We start from the raw sequence: 20,222 nt of genomic DNA on the forward strand, positions 1-20,222 counted from the left end.
AAAAAAATTAGGGGTTAAGGATGTAGTTAATTTGTAGAGCACTGGGATCAATCCCCAGCATTGCCCAAACCAGGCACAGTGGCACATGCCAATCATCCCAGCTCCAGGGAAGTGGACGCAGAAAGATGAGAAGGTGAGGGTTATCCTTGGCTACATAGTGAGTTCTCGGCCAGCCTAGGTTAATCGCGACCTTGTAAGACAGACAGATGTTGATGGGAGAAAGATTCAGAGGGATTAAATAATGTTTCAGTTATGCATTGTAATGAGTGACAGGACTGGACTCAGATTCAAATGTGGTAGTTATGAAATGTGCCCCTTAACGAACATCATAGACCAAGGGCTGCAACTGTTCCGCTTTGAAATTATGGTCACACTGCACTGAGACCCCGCAATGTTTCTAGACAGTTGCTGAGAACAGCAGGGACATGAAGGCTGGCCCATTCTTGGAATATCTGGACTCTACTCCCAGCTGGCATTGGCTCAGGGACCTCCTGACAGGCTTGCAGAACTGTTTTTGGAGTGCATGGCAGCCTAGTGGCTCTTCTGACTGGCCCCGGCCCCTTTCTTGAGACAGGTTTTCATGTAGCTCATGTTGGCTTCAAGCTTTCTAGGTAGCCAAGAGTGGCCTTGAACTCCTAATTCTCCAAGGCCTACCTCCCTGTGTTCTGGAATTGCAGATGTGTACTACTGTGCTGGCTCCTCTCTTCTTCACTCCAAGGCAGCACTCACTGACTCCCTCTGTAGTGTTGCTTGAAGACAGTTTTCCTAAAAAGCTCTTCACACCTGAAAATGCACGTTGGTTTCTGCTCCTCAAAGGACCCAGGCTATCATGTTAAGTTTGTTTGACCTTGAGATCTGAGCTTCAATGAAAACTACGGATATATCAAAGCTGAAACAATAAAACTCTTTGAAAGATGCATAACCTTTTGTGAGACTACATTAATCTATAATATCTTAGTTATGACACCCAAACCCTGAGCAACAAAATTAGAAAATGGATATTTTAGACTACGAAAATGAAAAACAACTGTTCTTCAAAGGGTACCATGAAGAAAGTGAAAATTAAGGCTAGAGATGGATAAGGAGTTAAGATCTTTTACCACTCTATCAGAGGACCAGTTTGGATCCCAGCACCCATCCTGGGCAACTCCCCTTCTGGCCTCCATAAGCACCCCCGTGAATACACGCACACATATATACACATGGAAAAAATATTTTTAAGTGAAAATTCAATACACAGAATGGAGAAAAAAACTTGCAAATTATATATCTGATAAGGGATTCATATCTGGAATATATTAGGACTCTTACATCTCAACAATAAAAGAAGAAAAAAAGAATTCCATTAATAAATGCCCAAAATATCAGGTCTCGAGTTGCAGACCTGTGATTCCAGTACTTGAGGTGTTGAGGCAGAAGCCTCACCATAAATATAGGGCAGACTGAGTTTATAATGATCCATTAAAAAAACCAACCAAACAAACAACAAAAACAGTAAAGAAAAAAAAAGGAAGAAACTAAAGAAAGAAAAAGTATAGATGCTTCTCCGAAAAAAAATTGTAAGTGGCCAATATTCACATGAAAAGATACTCATTGTCATTAGCTCCCAGGGAAATACAAATCAAATCAAATCAAATCAAATCAAATCAAATCAAATCAAATCAAAGGTTGAGGATGTAGCTCAATTGGCGGAAAGTTTGCCTAGTACTTGTGAAGCCCAGGGTTTGATCTCTAGCAGGGCATAAACCAGGCATGATGGTCCACATGCCTGTAATCTGAGTGCTCAGGAGGTGGAGGCAGGAGCACCAGATGTCCAAGGTCATCCTTGGCTTTATAGGGAGGTTAAGGCCAGTGTGGAATACAGGGGACCCTATCTCCAACACAAAACAAAAAACTTAACTCCATTTCATATACACTGCCGTGGTTACAATAAAAGTCTGGGTCCGACAGGGCGGCATGTGTCTTTAATCTTAGCACTCAGGAGGCAGAGGCAGGTGGATCTTTATGACTTTGAGCCCAGCCTGTCCGGTGGTTTATCAACAAGCGGAACATAAAATCATCTTGGCAAATACACAAGAGAAAACATATTTCGATATGAACACATGCACATGAATATTTATAATAATATTAGTCATAGCAACCCCAGAGTGAAAACAACCCAATGTCCAACTGATGAATGGATATACAGAATGAATATTAATACAATGTCAAAATTTGGGATAATAAAAAGGAGTGGGGTGCGGTTGTGATGGTCTGCACTACCAGCAGTCCCAGATGCTAAGGGGACTGAGGTAGCAGCATCTCTTGAGCCCATCTGGAGGACATAGTGAGAGTATATACCTTGAATAAAAAAAATGACAGAAAAATGACAAAATACTGATATTGATACATGCTGTAACACTTCAGGGATGAATTTTAAAAACATTCCAAGAAGCCACATATGAGAGACTATGTCTTGTGTGATTTTATTTACTTCTTTATTCATTAGTGCTGGGATTGACATGCTCTACTACTGAGTCGCTTTGCCAGCCCCCTGTTGTTTACAGGTAGGGTCTTGCTATGTAGTCCAGGCTAACCTCAGTGTGTATCGCAGGCTATCCTCAAACTTGCGGTCCCCCTGCCTTGTTCTACCAAGTTCTTGGATTATGGGTGTGCACTATCACACTGCCTTGGTCAACAGTCTGGACTCAGATGCCATCTAGGTCACCTGCTTCCCTTCCTTGTACTTACCATGCAGTGTGAAGGCCACGGTGAAAGTTCAAGGTCAGTGTTCTGAAGTTGTTTTACAAACTCCTGTGTTTGCCCTGGTGTCTTTCTTCCTGGAGACAAGGTCTTCCTTGGACTGCATTCCCTATGGCCTTTCCCTCTGTGGCCCTCTTTAAGATCTGTGTTTTGCATATCCGCCCTTCCCTCTGGTTTGGATGACAGGACGCAAGGACCAGCTGGCCTTTGCTAAGCACTATGAACTACCGAGTTTCTGTCTTTGGACTTAGTCCCTGTGGGTGCTTGTCCATGATGCTGGGTGGCTTGACCGCTTCACCTGACAGGAAGAAACCGAGGCACAAAGTCAGGCAGTTTGAACAGGAGTGGAAAGGAAGCGGGGCCTGCTGTTAGAGCAGGCCTGGATGAAGACTGCCTGAGCTTATAGCCTAGCTTCCTCACAGCAATGATGACAGGGCTCGAACCAAGTTTAGGTTGGTCACCTCTTTGTGCTGCAGTGAGAACTGTGCCCTCCCCACTCAAGTTCATCTAAGTGTTTTCACAGTTCATACACTATAGGCTACCTGGCTCCCCAGTAGAGCACAGTGCAATTCCAAGCCTGTGTTGGGTTCGTCTCTGTGTTGCAGTGGCAGAATGGAACCCAAACTAAATTCAGACTATAAACAAAGGACAGATTTAGATGCAGTTACTGACTACCTGCCTCTCTCCAGCCATGCTTATTCACCTCTTTCCAGCAGCTGTTCAGAGGCTCCATCCCTTGCTTCCTGTCAATCAAGAGCACCGTGTTGTGTAACTGTTTCCTCTGTAATGGAAACATTGCATCCTTCAAGGAGGCTCCTTAAGTAGGAAGGCAACCAGCTCAAAATACCTTCAGGAAGTCCCTGAAACTGACCAGATTCACTGGGCCTCCTCCTCCTTGCCAGAGAAAATATTAAGAGTTGAGGGCTCCCCGACCCACAGAAGATGAGAGACAAGCTGCCAAGAAGATTCTTAGACTGAGACCAACTGCCTGGAAGAAGCCGAGACCAGCAGAGCTGCCTGGTTTAGACCAAGTGAGGGAGGCGTCTGGAATACTCTCCAACCTGTTGAGCTGCTTGCACGCTGTGCAGTGTGCTCCAGGTTCCCACCTTTGGGAGCTGTCTCCCATGTTGGGGTGAGCCTTGGTGATACAGCTCTCTTTGAGTCATTTCTGCAACCGTAAGTAACCCCTCACCTATATTCCTGTAAGTAACCCCAGTAAAACCCACTGGCTTACCAAGTTGGACTTTGGTTATATCCTGTCTGTCATGGAATCCATATCTGGGGTGAGTAGACTATGTGGGTTGTGTCTCCCCAGTGTAGCACGGATCTTAAAAGTTCTTAATAATAAAAAACAAACCCAGGAGCCAGGTATTAGGGTGAATGCTGGAAGATCAGAGGAGCAGAACAAGCCACAGCCACCTCACCTTGCCAATTCCTCAGCTGATCCTGTTTCCTCAGACTGGAAGCCTCTCAGTCCTCATCCAGAATGAATCTCAGCTGTTGCTCAAAAACCTAAAAGCTTAAAAAGGCTCTAGTTCCTCATCCTCATGCCTTAAGTACCTTTCTGCCTCCTGCCGTTACTTTATGGGATTAAAGGTGTGAGTCACCACACTTGTCTGTTTCCAGTGTGGCCTTGAACTCACAGAGATCCAGGCGGATCTCTGCCTCTGGAATGCTAGGACTAAAGGCATGTGCTACCACTGCCTATCCTCTATGTTTAATATTGTGGCTGTTCTGTTCTCTGACCCCAGATAAGTTTATTAGAGTGCATAATATTTCGGGGAACATAATACCGCCACACCCCAGGCAAAGTTTTGTCACATCATACCATGAGCTTACTGAGCCACAATTGAAGTGACTGAGCAAAGGTAAGGGGTGACTGGACAGAACTGGGCATGGGCGGGAAACCAGATAGTATCAGAGGAATTTACTGGGGCTGGGGGAGGGATGGGACAAGAGAAGGCAGGACCCACAGAGGAGAGAGAGATCTCTGTTGCTTCAGAGTAGTGGGGCCAATCCCCATGGCCTAGGGAGACAGAATAAATTCCCTATTTCTTTGTCCAATTCTCTCTCCTCTAGACCTCTGCCAGCATGCTTGCCTCCCCTCCTCCCCCCATTTCTGGAGCAACATGAGCAGGCTATTAAAAATCAGCTAGCACGTTCCTTAACATAGGCCATCTCCTCTTATCTTAGCAGATACCACATTCTACACACATCTTTTGATTTGCATGTTTATTGTCTGTGCCCCATGGGAATATCTATATCGTGAATATATAGTGGAAATATATACAGAAAGGGGTGTCTCCTATAGCCCAGGCTGGCTTCACACTCACTGTGTGCAAAGGATGACCTTGGATTTTTGAGCTTCTGCCTTCATCCACCTCCTGAGTGCTGGGATTACAGGTTTGTGCTTCCACAACCACTTGTACCCAGTGCTGGGAACAGAAACCAGGGTCTCATGCATGCTGGGTAAGCACTCTACCAAATGAGCTATATCCCAGTCTAAATGTGCATCTCTTGAAGGCCCAGTCTTCAAATTGTGTCTTAGTTAGGGTTACTACTGCTGGGATGAAACACCATGACCAAAGCAACTTAGGGAGGAAAGCGTTTATTTGGCGTACACTTCCACATCATAGTTCTTCGTTGAAGGACGTCAGGAACTCAAGCAGGGCAGGAACCTGGAGGCAAGAGCTGATGTAGAGGCCATGGAGAAGGGGGCTGCTTTCTGACTTCCTCAGCCTGCTTTCTTACAGAACCTAGGACAACCAGCCCAGGGATGGCACCACCCACAATGGGCTGGGCCCTCCCTTATCAATCAACAATTAAGAAAATACTTTACAACCAGAGTTTATGGAGGCATTTTTTTTTCAGTTGAGGTTCAATTGAGGTGTGTGTCAAGCTGACATAAAACTAGCCAGCACACATTTTAAGAGCTTTTTGTTTGTTGGTTGTCGTGTCCCAGTGCTTGGTGGCTGGCAAATAAATAGGAGCTGAATCAGTCGTTTGAATGCATCAACAGACGAGGGCCCAGGTAGCTTGCTGGGAGTCCCCTTCTTTTTTAACAGAAAGATCTGGTGCCTTCTGGATACTGAAGGGTGCAGAGCCAGGGCCTGAAGCTCCTGGCTGCAGGTCTGTGGTTGGGAGGGGCAGCAGGTGCTAGCGAATCCTTCAGCCCGCTGCAGTAGTAGTATGGTTTCCCCACCGCGCTTCACCCAGGTGCAGCCCGATCCGCGTCCCCACCCCGATCCCCCCCTTCCCTAGGAAGCCGGCCTGTGGCGGGACATGCCGGGTGGCGGGCCGAGTCCCTCCCACGGTCCTTGCGTGAGCCGGGAGGGACGCCCGGCGCTCCTGGCAGGTTATTTTTAGCCGGGGGAGGGGACGGAGCGGCAGGCCCGGCGACACAGGCTGAGGTGGCCACGGCGTCCTCCGGCAGTGCGCGCCGCTGTCCTCGGGGACCTGCGCGCGGTGGGGGCGGGGAAGGCGGCGGGCGAGCGCGGCGGGCGGGAAGGGGCGGAGAGCGCGCTCCTGCGGAGGCGGCTGTGCTCATCCCGGCGGCCAAGCGCTCCAGTTGCTCGCCGGGCTTCGCAGATGGCTTGCCCCGCTCTCGGTCTGGAAGCCCTTCAGCCCCTGCAGCCCGAACCACCTCCGGAGCCTGCCTTCGCCGAGGCCCAGAAGTGGATCGAGGTAGGGTGCCGGCGGCGACGGGCGGCCTTGCAAGGGCGCCCCGAGCTGCTGCCTGGCGCGCAGCGATCGCGGGTCCAGCCTCTCCCCCACCTCCACTTTCGTGGCCAGCTTTCCCTGGTCACCCACCGCGGCCTGCAGCGGACTGCGATCCCCAGGCGTTGGAGCCCCCGGGGTGGTGGGCGTGAACAGGGGGACACTGCGGTCTAGCAGTGTGCCCAGGGGCAGGAGGCGGTCCCCTGCGCCTTCATCCCTGCTGCTTGCGGAGCTCGCAATCTCGGCTCGGTTTGCAAGCGCTGCCATGGGAAGCGCAGTGCGAGCCGAAGCGCTGCAAACGCGCCAGGGGCTAGGGCTTCCAGAGCCCTTGCGGGAGCCGCATTTCAGGGTGTCCCGCTCTCTGCTCCACATTCCACCTCTTGGCCTCCCTCCTCGCCCTTCCGGAGCGGAGTTGGAAGTGTCTCCTCAGAGGCTCATACCCATCGGAGAGCCTCTAGCCTGTGTACTGGCACCGGTTCAGGTGCGAGGCTGGCGCAGAGCATAGCATGGGGGAACCTGCAAGACCTAGTTGCGAGTGCACTATCCGCAGACACGCGACCCTGCCATTGGCTGCCCCAGAGACCGCAGGGTGGGCTCCAGCAGGCCGTATACCCGGCCAGGTTGGCACATTTCACTTCTTAAATGGCTCGGTTGAAGGCCAAGGAAATCACTGGAGCTCTCGGCTCAGGCCAGGAAGCGCTCGCAGGGTGATCCTGATTCATGATGTCTATCTGCAGGTGCACTTTAGTAGCCCTGCGATTCCGAAAAGACTGGTCTTTGGTCTCAGGACGCTTGGAGGGCGAGAGTGGGGGAGGTGACCCACTCGTGGAATCCCTATTTCAACGGAATTATGCTTGCTTCTGCTTTGTGGGAGGTCGATCTGGCCAAATGACTCCTTTGACCTGACTCTTAAAAGGAGGATGTGTGTGCGCGGCTAAGTCATGGCCAAGCAAGGATAAACTTCATAGTACTCAGATTCTCACTTAGGGACCCCATCCCCACCTTCGGGACAGCCTGGGTGTCCATTGTTGTTAGGGTGATAGAGCTATGGGGCTGCAGATTTAAACCTGGTGTATGGGGCTGCAGATTTAAACCTGCTGAGTCGCCTATAGAGGCGGTTGCTGGAAGGCTCTAGCCACAGGCCGCCACCTTTCAGGGTCAACCTTCTTCATGTATACAAACGCGCCTCAGAGTTTGGAAACGTCTATTTAAAAACAGAGTTAAGGAAACAGAGTATACCAGACACTGTGGCTAAAAGCTGGGGCTGGCCTGTCTCTTGAATACAGATAACTCACTAGCAGATGAGAAAAAGACATTGGCCTCTTATTTTTGATGTGTGGCTGAAAGGCTTGGAGTAGGACAGGTGTTCTCTCTGCGCTTGGGGCTCACGGCCCCACAGGAGACGGTTGTAGGCACTGGCGGTAGTGGAGAGTTGTAGGACTCTTTTATCTTTCAGGTTCTTGAACTTGAACATTCCTTGGAGAAAAATTGATTGTGTTTTGGAGGTAAAGGAATGTCCAGGAGGAAGAACAGCCTCTCTGTTCTCATAGGCAAGTGATTTATTTCCAGTTTCTTTCATTGATAGGAACGCCGACATGCTCTCCTTTTCGAAGTGTGTTGTGGCATAATGTCCATACAGGATAGCATGCAAATCTTAATTGCACATATCCGTGAATTCTGGAGTATGTGCATCCTCCAAAGAGCAAGATATAAAAAGCTTTTTTTTTTTTTTTTTTTTTTTTTTTTTTTTTTTTTTTTTTTGGGTGGTATTTCAGGCTAAACATTGCACAGGGTGGAGCATCAGTTTTCATATCGGCTTGAGGAAAGGGAGAGACGGTTTAAGAAAGCAGGGCCAGGTGAAGCTCTAAACACAGTTTAGTATCGCTCTTGTTACTTTTCCCTTTAAACCAGTCAAAGAAAGTGAAAACCCTGATGGGGTGTGCCTGTGTGGCTTTAGGACCAGGCTGCCAGGCACGCTGCGTGTGCATAATTGAAGCAGGCCTATCTCCTTACCACAGCGGAGTTGTATTTCATCCAAAGGGGAGTTTCCCCTTCCCAGCCTAGTCCGTAAAAAGGTGTTCTCGGCAGGGGCGGGGAGCTTCTCGAGGACCCCTCTCCCCTTTCCTCACATTCCTCTTGAAATGTAAATGCCACGTTTGCAAACCGGGAACCCCGGGGGCCGTAACAGATGGCTTTGCACCCAGTTGCCCAGCGAACAAAGATTCCTGGGCTAATATAGCAATAATGCGTTTCTTAGTGGGAGCCTCTTCCCGTGGGGATTCTTATCAGGAGACGATCGCATCTCCCGTTAGGGGCCTGTTGTCTCCGGCGACATCCTCATCGGGAGGGCTTTGTTTTTCGGTTTTTGTTCCGTTGGTGATTAAATTTCCCACAGGCCTTTTCTTTTTCATTTTTCTTTCTGAGCAGTCAGAAATTTTACCCTTTCAGAAAACGTCCCCGTGGGTGCAGCAGGTTAATAAACAAACTTTGCTACTACTCGGCTTCAGAACCCTTAGTTCTGGGCTGTTCAGAGAATTTACATTCTTAATAAGGCTCAGGGAGCAAGCTCCCGGATACAGGTTCTTAGCAGGAATTTCTTGGCCTGCAGCCTTGACTATTTGAAGACCCTGTTATTGGGCAGGAAATGTGGCCCAGAAGCCAGGCTCCTTCTTCCCCCTGCCCTCCTCCCCCTGCAGATTCTGACTTAGATGCTAAAGGTGAACTCGCTAATAAAGCTGGACTTGGTCACAACTGGGTAGGGACCGCTGGGGCACATTTTGAGTGACTTTCCATGGTTGTGGGAACAGGCTGAGTGCCTTTCTGTGGGTTTGGGGAGGGTCCTGGGGAAACAGCAAAGTGCAAGCATTAATCCACGAGCAGCAGGCAGAGGCAAGGCTAACTTCCTATCATATTGCCATTCTAGCTCGTTTTTCCCAAGCCCTGGGCAGTAAGGCTTGCACAGGGAGCCAAGAGGCCTAACTTCCTAGCTGGAAATCCTTGGGTGGAGGCCCAGGTCTGTCACTTCTAGCTGAGCGACCTTGGACAAACTGCTTTTCCTGTCCTTATGTTTCCAGATATTTTCTTTGAAAGATACCTCGAATTAACAACAGAACAACAAAGGGGTATTGTTGAAACATCTGTAAAACAGGACGTTAAATAACACCTCACCTCACAGGCGTGCTGGAGGGTTTAATAGGTGAACATATTTGAAAATGCTTAGAATAGGGACTCCGGATAAGGTGCAGTGGTTAAAGCATTTGCCAGGTGAATGTGAGGGCTGGGATTTGGATCCTCAGAGTCCTCCCTGGCCCACCTGTAGTTCCAGCATTGGGATCCCCGGGGAGCTGGCTTGTAAGCGGTGAGCTCTTGGTTCTGTTTCGAGACACTGCCTGGAAGAATAAGTTAGGGGCTGGTCCAGGCAGACTCCTGATATCAATGTTGGGGTTCCATGTACACAAACACACACCTGCACTAATACTTGCACACACACACACACACACACACACACACACACACACACACGAACACACACAAACAACAAACACACACACATACTCCACATGTGCATGTTAAGAAAGTAAGTACTCAGAATAGCACCTGGTGCTGTTTGAGTGACGGTATTAGTTAGCATTTATATTATATTATGATTGCTGTTATTCTTCTGTTATCGTTGCTACCACTGTTGATGCTGTTGCTAATAGCAACTGAATTTGATTTTGTTCTGTTTTGGTTTCACTCATTTATTATCTTATTTTATTTATGATTTTATTTGTGTTTCAGTACCAGGAATTGGGCAAGTGAGCTAACTGACCTGACATCCTAGTCTTATATTGATGCTCTGAGACTGAGGCTTGCCCAGGCTGACTTTGAATCTCAGTCCTCCTGGGATTACAGTCATATACCACCAATGCCTGCCACTAAGCCCGAGTTTGAGAGAAATTCTTCTGAACCATATGTTTCTAATATACAATATATAATTCAGTTACCTACTGATTTCACTTCATTATCTCACTATATTTTAATACTTCCTTATGCTGGGGATCAATCCCATGTCTAGGCGGGAGTTGACACTATCTCAGTCTAGTAATTCTGGATACTTGGGCTAGAGAGAGAGTAAGTAGATGCTACATGTTACTGTTGTTAGATTTTAGGGTCTGAGGAGAGCCTGGGATAGCTCACTCATGAGGTGACCTCACAGTCCATCAAGACTTAGAAAGTTACCCCTCAATATTAGGCTGGACTTCAAACTTGAGCATGTAGTTTTTGTTACCAAACTCTGAGAAGCATCTTCAGTGCCTCTTGCCTCGAAGACAGTCCAATACATTAAACTGGAGACTGGCTTGGTAGTGGCTGTTTTTATTTTTTTCAAGACAAGGTTTCTCTGTGTAGCCTTGGCTGTCCTGGAACTCACAGAGATCCGCCTGCCTCTGCTTCCAAAGTGCTGGAATTAAAGGCGTGTGCCACCATGCCTGGCCGGTAGTGGCCTATTTTGATGCCTCCTTTCTTCTGTGCTAATATTGATGTTTGTTTGCAGGTTAGATGATTCTAATATGCCTGGTTCTCCTCTCCCATGTGTCTCTCCACCCACAACAATATTAATCTGTTCTAATATTTATTTTTCTCTTAAGTGCCAGGCACTTTCTGGAGGACCAGATGTCCCTTCAGCCGGGTTCCACTTGATTTGGATTTGGAACAGGTTGTGAAGATTTCAACCCAATTCAGTCGTCGTTTGAAAAGTCTCTGGATTGCTTTAACTTGGGTCATGGCATGCCCATGGGTTTTTGGTGATGGGGACAGTCTTATTTGTAACCTAAGGCATGTTTCATGTGAGTGGGAACTTCATTTTCCTGTGGCCACAGGGAATTGCTTTTTTAAAAAAATTTCACTTTCATTCAGATCTCATTCTGAAGATTAAACACACTTGTAGGTGTCTTAGTGCTCTGATACCACATGGCGTTGTATGGCTTGGCAGGAGGGGAAATTTATGAATAGCCTTTGAGTTCCCTTAGCATTTGATGGCCGGTAACTACGACACTGGTGATGTCGTGGTGGAAGTCGTACAGTCCTTCAAGTTCTCTGCAAGGACTCCGTGACTCTTAAATCTTTTTTTTCTTTCTTAGTCGCAGTGAAGATCAGGTTTACAAATGTTTCTCCAGCTTTGCTTATGAGAGATGAAGAGGGAGAAACCTCTTGTTGGCTGGGTGGACAAAGTCGATGTCAGAGCAAGCAGCGTCTTTCTCAGAGTGGCATTGAAATAGTCTGCCTTGTTTGTACACAGGGCTGCTATGACACAATGCTGTCACATGGTGGGAGAACAGTGAAGTCCCAGAGATCTGGGGAAAGGGGAAGTGGGATAGGAGGGGGAGCAGACTCTTCTTGCCTCAGCGTCTCCCTGGAAACGGATTGTATCAAACAAACTCTAAATGGGCAGGCCACTAAGAAGGGGGAGGGGAAGGAGACATTTGCTTCCAGCAACCAGCGTTCTGAGCACCCTGCTCTTCATTGATGGATGACAAAGGACCTATGATGTCCACATCTGGCTTTGACTTCATGGGTGGCAGTCAGTGCTAGGTGGGACAAGGCAGATCTTGAAGTGCTGGAAATTGTGAGCTTTTCTTTTCTCTCATGAGATGGCCTTAGACAGGAGGCGACATGCTAAGGATGCTAATACTGCTTAGGATGGAGAAGCTGTATTTATGGAGGGTTGACTGTGTATTGACATTGGGCAAATTCTTTTCTTTCTTTCCTTCTTCTCCTTCTCCTTCTCCTTCTCCTTCTCCTTCTCCTTCTCCTTCTCCTTCTCCTTCTCCTTCTCCTTCTCCTTCTCCTTCTCCTTCTCCTTCTCCTTCTCCTTCTCCTTCTCTCTCTCTCTCTCTCTCTCTCTCTCTCTCTCTCTCTCTCTCTCTCTCTCTCTTTTTTTGAGACAAGATCTTTCTGTATAGCCCTGGCTGACTTGGGACTTGTTGTATAGACTACACTGGCTTCAAACTCACAGAGATCTACCTGCTTTTGCCTCCTGAGTCCTGGGTTTAAAGGTGCGTACCACACCTGGCAGAGGGCAAATGATATGTTTACATGATAAGTACTGCTGTTGTTATCACTCCTTACAGATGGAGAATAAGGGTCTAGTCCAAGAACTAAATGGTAAATGTCGGATAGGAGAGTAATCTATGGCATCGTCTCTTAGATTCCCAACTGTATGTATATATTATATATTAGTATAGTTTGTATATACGTTAAATGTTAATACAGGTTAGAATATCCATATATTAGTATATGTTATAGAGAAGGATGTGTTGTATGTATACGTATATACTTTATGTGTTAGTACATGTTACATATACATACATATTATATATTACAAACATATTTCCAGTTATCCAAAATTTATAGGTGAGGAACCTGGGCTTCTAGGACTCAGGAAAGTTTAATTCCTAATCAGTTTAATTGCATAGCCCATGCCATCGCATTCTGCATATTTCTCTCATTTAGGACCCTGCATCTCTTGTAAGGACTGTCCGTGACACTGCAGAGGTCCACCTCTCACGCGGGGACAACATGTGGATTCAGCAGCTGCGGCTGCTGAATGGGAAGCAGCCTATTCCCTGTAGCTCATATTTTTCCTCCTCAGGACTCAGGATTGGTCTCATGTGGACAGGCCACCTCACAGTTCCCTAGTAGGTGGTGCTACTGAGGCAGACAGGCTAGAGAGTGAGGCTGCGCCCTGGCTTGCTTGCCTTCAGACCTGACCTTTCAAAGGTATGAAGACAGATTCTGGACTGTTTAAGGTCTGCTAAGAGAGGTCCTGGCTCTCCTTACACCTTTATCTTCAGGGTTGGTGTGTTACAAGTGCAGGTAGCGTTTGCAAATGGACAGGGAGCACGCCTCACCACCCTCACGGTCCCTAGATAATTCAACTGAAGAAACACTGTCTGCGGGGTCTGTATGGTTTGCTCTTCAAATGGGATTGTCTGGGGTGTGGGGGAGGGAAACATCTTTCGCTAGTACTGGCGTTTTCCAGCACCATCGACACACTGACTCTTTGATCTTTGCCACACCTCCCTCATCTGCATCTGAGAGTTTTCTCTTCTGAGCAGGACTTTAACTTTGAAAGGTGGAGGTGTTGCGTTCAACCAAGAGGCAGATCCTTCGGAGAGGGGAATGGAAGCCTCTGCCAGTGGCCGGTGTCTCACCATAGGCAGCTAAAGAGCCTGGATACACAACTCTGGAGCCTTAGGGGAGCTTGCTGTGGTTGACATCCCTGTTGCCTATGTTTCAGGGTGACCTTGTCACTATGTTGTGGTCTTGATCATCAAGGATCTTTTGTTGTTTGTTGTTTATTTGTTTGTATGTGTGTTTATTTTTAGGTAGGGCTATATAATCGAAGCTGCCTTTGAACTCAGGTCCTTGGGTCTCAGCCTCTGGAGTGCTGGCTAGGAGGATGGGTGTGTATCACCATGCCCAGCTGATTTTGGACCAAGCTACTCTTATTAGAACTATTTGTTCTTTTTAAGCATATTTCACGGCTTTGGGAGTTTAAAAAAACATGCAATGCAATTTTTATAATTCATTTCCTCGCTTGTTCTTAAGGATGTGTGTGCTTATATTCCAAGCAAAGGAAAGTATCCGTTGTGTGTTTGATGTAAGGAGACACAGGGACATAGGATGAGTTCAGTGCAACCACATGAGCCAGTGAAAGGCCGCGAGGACTTTGCTGTCATTTGCTGTCATTACAATGGTAGCTGAAACGGAAGGGTCACCAGATAACACAGGGGAAATAATAGTGCTTTTTAAAAAGAATGACATAATATTGGCAAGGCTTCTGCCAGGACATGAGATGTTAGATCTATCTCTGTGCATGGAGGAATGACGTCATGGAATTCAAGTCCACTGTGGAAAAAACTCCCATGTCTGCAGAGTCGAGAACAACACATCCAGAGCGATGTTCTTGGGCACCGGACACTGACAGACTAGCTGTGGGGTCCCAAGCAGTCACCTTTGACCCCAGGAAAAAGGCCAGGTGACTTGGTCTTTTGCCACACACCTACGAAATCACTTGGCAGATTCCTTTTCCCGCTACACTTGCACGGCCAGCGGAACGTTCTGTTTGAGCCTACACTGAGCTGTAAAGAATGAAGTGGTAGCCAGTAGGGAAGGCTAGCCAGCCCGTGCCCTACCGTCTGCTCAGCAGTTACTGTGGGGAGCTACTAGGAGATGCAGTCTGTCTTCCTGATCCCCCTTACGTGTGAGGGGCAGATCCGCCATTACCTCATTACCTGTATATAGCTACATTATAGAGGACCAAGTTAAAACCCACCCACACTTGCTTTTTGAGTAAAGGTCCAGGGTAGAAGGGCTGTGGCTTTTTCATTGCCCTGACCTAACACTTTAGAAGAAAAAAGAAAAGAGAAATCCTCAGACTTATCTGTGCCCATGTGAGTCCACACCAAGTCCTGTTTATTACAGTGAGTACATTGTTCTTTTCCTTCACTACAAAACATTTTTAGCAAATGATACTCAGTTATTTTATTTTAGTTGGATATTTTATTCTGATCAAACACTTGGGGCTGGAGAGGTGGTTCAGCAGTTAAGATCACTGACTGCTCTTCCAGGTTCAATTCCCAGTACCCACATGGCAGCTCCTAACTGTCTGTAACTCCAGTTCCAAGGTTCCTGACAGGCTCACACAGATATACATACAGGCAAAATACCAATGAACATAAAAATAAATTATAAAAAAATGGCAAGTACTCAAGTGGTTTAAAATATAAGATTAATTAGTTGGGATGCCCAGTCAGCATTCATTTGTAAGTGTTCTTTATATAAACCATGGTAAAAAAAAAAAAAAAATTAGCATCAACATGTGAAAGTGTGATTAAAAATTCCTTTCCTGAGAGAAGTTTACTGAGTTCCAGTGGTGGTCCAGGCCCAGTGCCAGGACCCAGAGTTACATGATACAAATGCATACAGTTCCTACCTTCCGGAAAACCACACTGAGGGAAATTAGACTAATAAGTGCCGACTTACAAGTTAGGTTACATATATTCTAAAGATGAAGAGCAGCTGGGTGTGGTGGTGCATTCCTATAAGCCTGTAATGTTAGCATTTGGGAGGCTGAGGCAGGAGGTTTGGAGGTTTGGAACCAGGGTGCATTAGAATATGGCAAGACTAGGTTTCAAAAATGAATGGGTGAATGAAGTAAGTAACTAAAATAAATATCATGTGGGGATGTGTTAAGGTGGAAGAGTTCTTTCTTAGTGAAGGAAAAATTTGAGCCAAGAGCATTGTAGGATTCTAAGCAGGAGGGTTAGTAAGACTGATGCCGATTTGTGGCTTTTATTATGATTGTGCTGTGTTTAGCTGGAACTGTTACTGAATGATCGAGCACTTGTCTAGTGTGTGAGAGGCCCTAGGTTTAACCTCCAGTAGTAACACACACACGGAGACACACACATACTGTACACACGCACACACACACCACATACCACACATACACCACACACACACACACACACACACCACACATACACACACACTGTACACACATACCACATACCACACACACATACCACACACACTGTACACACACACCACATACCACACACACACATACACACCATACCACACCACACATACACACACACACTGTACACACACACCACATAACACATACACACACACACACACACACACACACACACGCATTATAATAGAACACTCTTAGTGCTCTACGGGTAGGGTGAAGGTCTGTGTGTGGAGAGGGACAGGGAGCGAGGAGTTGTTAAATATGTTTATATGTTTCCCGCGTTTCTTCCTTTTGGCTGAGTGTTGCTGCCCACCAGACCTGGAGTGTGGCAGTCTAGGCAAGGGTTCTGCCACTGAGCTGCAGCCCGAGCCTCCACACATGTATTTGCAGGCTCCTCAGAGAGTCAGCGGCATGGTCAACCAGACCCTTTTATCCAAATCACAGAGAAAGTAAGAACTCCTTTTCTAGGAGAAATGTCACAGAAGACCTTGAGACTTACATTTCAGGATTTAGGAATTAAAACTTGCAGGCAAAATGGAGTTTGGAGAGTTTGCCCTGAACTCAGATGTGAGAAGGGATTGGAAGAAATCTGCCTGCTTTTCCAAGTGCAAGCAGAGTTAATTTTGCACAGGATCCTAGGTGGCCACTCACAGATGTCCTCTGATTTGGGATGCTCTTTGGAAGTCCCATCGGTTGTCAGCTTTCTTCTCATGGTCCAATATGGATACCAGACTACATCACCTGTCCAGGAAGTGGGCTGGAGGAATTGGAACTGGAGGCTACAATTGTCTCTTGTAAGATACTTTCTAGAAAATTCTTTCTGATACACCTGCTTCATTGTTATTGCTCAGAACTTAAGTACCATAGCTGCTGCTGGAGAAAGGCCTTTCCCCCCTCCTCCTTCTACATCATCATCATCACTGTCACCACCATCATCATCATCACCATCATCACCACCATCATCATCACCATCATCACCACCATCATCATCATTGGTATCATAAGTCCTATCATAGATTCTAATTCTCAATTCTAAGGAGAAAGGAGGGAATGGCCCCTGGGATATCCCTTCCTCACTTCCCCAGGGACAAATCCTTTAGGAGTTTCAACATGACTGCCCGGGTGACATCCTCTCCAGTTGGTTAAGCCCACAAATCCCTTGCTTCCTGGGGTACACTATACCTAGAGCATTCACCTCTCTCAGAAAAGTTGTCCTATTTTACCATAATGAATGTCTGTTGTATGGGATCTGCCTCATTTGATAAGCTCCACAGCTCCCATGGACAAGGATTAGTTCTTCATCAAAGTCTTCCTCATTTATTTAGCTAGGCGGGTTAGCCACCAGGCCGACAGCCACAGAGAGTCTGTGCCCAGACAGTGAGAATCATTTGATTGGCACTTGAACCCTACTGAGACAGAGAAAATAGAAGCTGTTGCTGCCCTAACAGGAAGCAGATTTTTTTTTAAGTAAAGAGTGATTTAAAAAAAGCAGTTCACCTAAGTGTGGCCCGGAGACAGTCAGTGATTGGATACTTGGAACGTGATCCTACCTCGGGGCCCTTTGGTAGGTGATACGCGCTGGAGGAATCATTTCAAGAGTAGCCTTCCCCAGAGTTTGGCTTTGGGTAGCGCTCACAGAACTGAGTTCTTGGCTAGAACTAATGGCAAATGCAGGCAAGTTCCAGGATGTTTATCCTTCCTCACCTCTAAGCCACATTCAGTGCCCTCCTTCACCTATTCCAGGTGCCCAACTCTTTCTTATTTCTTAATAGGAGAGAAAGATTGGAGTACTTCTGATTGCAAGATAATCAGTGTGAAAAAGCATGGAAGGGCATTTATGAGAAGTGTGTGTGTGCGCGCGTGCGTGCGTGCGTCTGTCTGTGTGTGTGTGTGTGTTTAACTAGGCGGGTATTCTCACAAGGACAATGGCCCCCAGGAAATGAACTGGTGAACCATCGTGCCTGTGACGGTGGGCACAGCCCAGTGTGAACTCAGAGCAGCAGCCTCCTCTCCGCCTTTCCTATGGGAAGTGGAGAAACAAATGGCTGTGGCGCTGAGGTGGTCAGCGGCAGACAGATGTGGTTACCGCCTGTTTCCTAAGGGACCTTGTAAGCTGTCATAAGTGGGAGGGGTCGGTGGCAAGCGAAAAAGCCTGAATCATCCTGTTGCGAAAGTCAGTGGAATGTGATAAGGTACTGTGACCTAGCTAGCCCAGAGCCAGAGTAAGTAATAATAATAATAATGATGATGATGATGATGATGATGATGATAGTGAAAGTCGACCCACTCCCAGGCCATTTGTCAAGTGCTGGTGATAGTGTAGAAGCTTACGCTAACGATATGATAAATATAAATCCATAACATCTGGTGCAGTGTTTCTCCGTCAAGCAATTTTATGCATATTTTATAGATGGGAAAATTGGAGCACAGAAATGTTAACTGATCTGACTGAAGCCAGATAGCAAGCAAGTGGCAGACTGGAGATTTAAAGCCAGGCAGGCGAGTTCCAGAGTTTGGGCCGTGACTGCTATGTTCCATAAGGCCCCCCAGGAAATTCCAGCCACGGATATTAAGTGGCTGACCTGCCCCTCCCCCCTCGGGCTCAGCCCCCTTCCTGAGATGCTGTTTACTGAGCAGCAGCATCTCTGCAAAGCAGTGTCGGTTGCTAGGAAACAGTTCCACCTATCTGGTACCCATGCACATTCTCTTCATCCGAAGCCCTTGCAGTGTTTTTTTGAAAGAGAATATTTGTCAGGAGATTGGTTAGGACTCAAAGGGAAAGCCCTTACAGGAGTAGAATGGACCACGCCTGTGGGGTGGTGGTGGTGGTCTTTGTAGTCTCCTCTTTACCTGATCCTCCCCCATCTTTCCCCTTCACGGGGCGCTTACTCCGTCTCTGGATTTGGATAGTCTGGGATACAGCATAGACATGACATGATTATTAACAAGAAAAAAAGCTCATGGGTTCAGTACACCCTTAGGTTTTCTGGATGTGGCATCCTGTTTAGACCTGAGCCACACAGACATCTACTGCCCACCATGCCCCTTCAAGGCTCCTTATTGGCCGTGTCTCCGGAAGTGCCACTCCTGTTGAGTTGGGTGGGAAGGTTGGTCCCGATTCTGTTTGGCTCCGGGACTCCCACCTGGTATCTAGCAGCAGTTCTTTTCTTGGTTTGCCCATGGCACCCCTAGACGGCAGCGCCCCTCCTCAAACACTTGCCTGGTTTCATCCCTGGTGTCCTGAACAAATACATCTGCGTTTGCGTTGACTTGTGTTTGAACTGTGAATCGTGCGCACGCGCCATTTCCCAGGGTCTTACACGTGGGAGATGGTGTTCTGCCCTTGAGTTCCCACGGCCCTCATGTGGACTTTTGATTAGCACTTTGTAGTTGTAACTTTTCTCATCACTGTGAAAGAAATAACCTGGGGGATGCTCCCTGATGGCAGGCAAAGCGTGACGCCAGAGCATGGAGTGGCTGGTTCTATCCCCAGTGGTCAGGAAGCGGAGAGATCACGTGGGAAGGGTTGGGGGCATAAGCCGTAAGGCCCACCCCCTAGTGACTCACTTTCATGGAGGCTCCTCCTCCTAAAGGTCCCACAGCCAATCAAAATAGCGCCACCAGCTGCAGCCCAAATGCTCACGCTATTTGAGCCTATGGGGAATAAATAGTTCACATTCAAACTGCAGTATACTTTAACTTGTTCTGCCGCAAATAGCAGCAGTGAGCTGAACAGACTAAGAGATGACCATGGCAGCCGGAGAGGCCGTCACCCTGTTTATGTGCTAGACTCTGTTTGGCTTTAGGGGCTCCCGAGAAGTCTGATTTCCCAGCCCTGATGAACCCTAATACTGGTTTGATGTGATGGGACACTGACTTTGCCTGTTATGTAGAGTTCGGAGTAGGGTGTATTTGCAACTTAATTTCTTATGTGAGTTTATACTGTAGCCTATGTATAGTTAGTAAATTTTCCCTTGAATTTTTTTTTGTGTGTGTGAGTCTGCTAGTATTTTATGGTTGTACGGTAGAAGTTCAACTGGAATTGGTTTTAGAGAAATAGAAAGGCCTCCTAGCTCACTGACAGGGTGCATGTAGAGTTCCATTTGAGGCCAGGCTGACTCAGCCATATAGGATACTGGAGAGGACTTGGATTCTCTCAGCTGTTCCATTGGACTGTGCTTTATGTGGCTTTGTGTAATGCCATTTGCCTTTCCTGCTCCAGCCCAAGAAGTCCAAG

General features: G+C 47.2%; 1 protein-coding gene across 12 annotated transcripts in view; it reads left to right on the plus strand.

The window, feature by feature from the left end:
• The first annotated feature begins 6,221 nt into the window (after positions 1–6,221).
• Positions 6,222–20,222, plus strand: part of Limch1 (LIM and calponin homology domains 1) — a 320,820-nt gene continuing 306,819 nt past the window's right edge. For 9 of the 12 annotated variants that reach the window (XM_037209070.1, XM_028882266.2, XM_037209072.1 and 6 more), the window contains exon 1: positions 6,222–6,426. In XM_037209070.1, coding sequence (XP_037064965.1) covers positions 6,331–6,426 — 96 coding nt within the window. In that variant the 5' untranslated portion in view covers positions 6,222–6,330. The remainder of the gene's footprint in view (positions 6,427–20,222) is intronic. The other 3 variants (XM_028882261.2, XM_028882263.2, XM_028882260.2) reach the window with 2 other exon arrangements.

The sequence above is a fragment of the Peromyscus leucopus genome, chromosome 10, assembly GCF_004664715.2.
Source record: "Peromyscus leucopus breed LL Stock chromosome 10, UCI_PerLeu_2.1, whole genome shotgun sequence".
NCBI lineage: Eukaryota > Metazoa > Chordata > Mammalia > Rodentia > Cricetidae > Peromyscus > Peromyscus leucopus.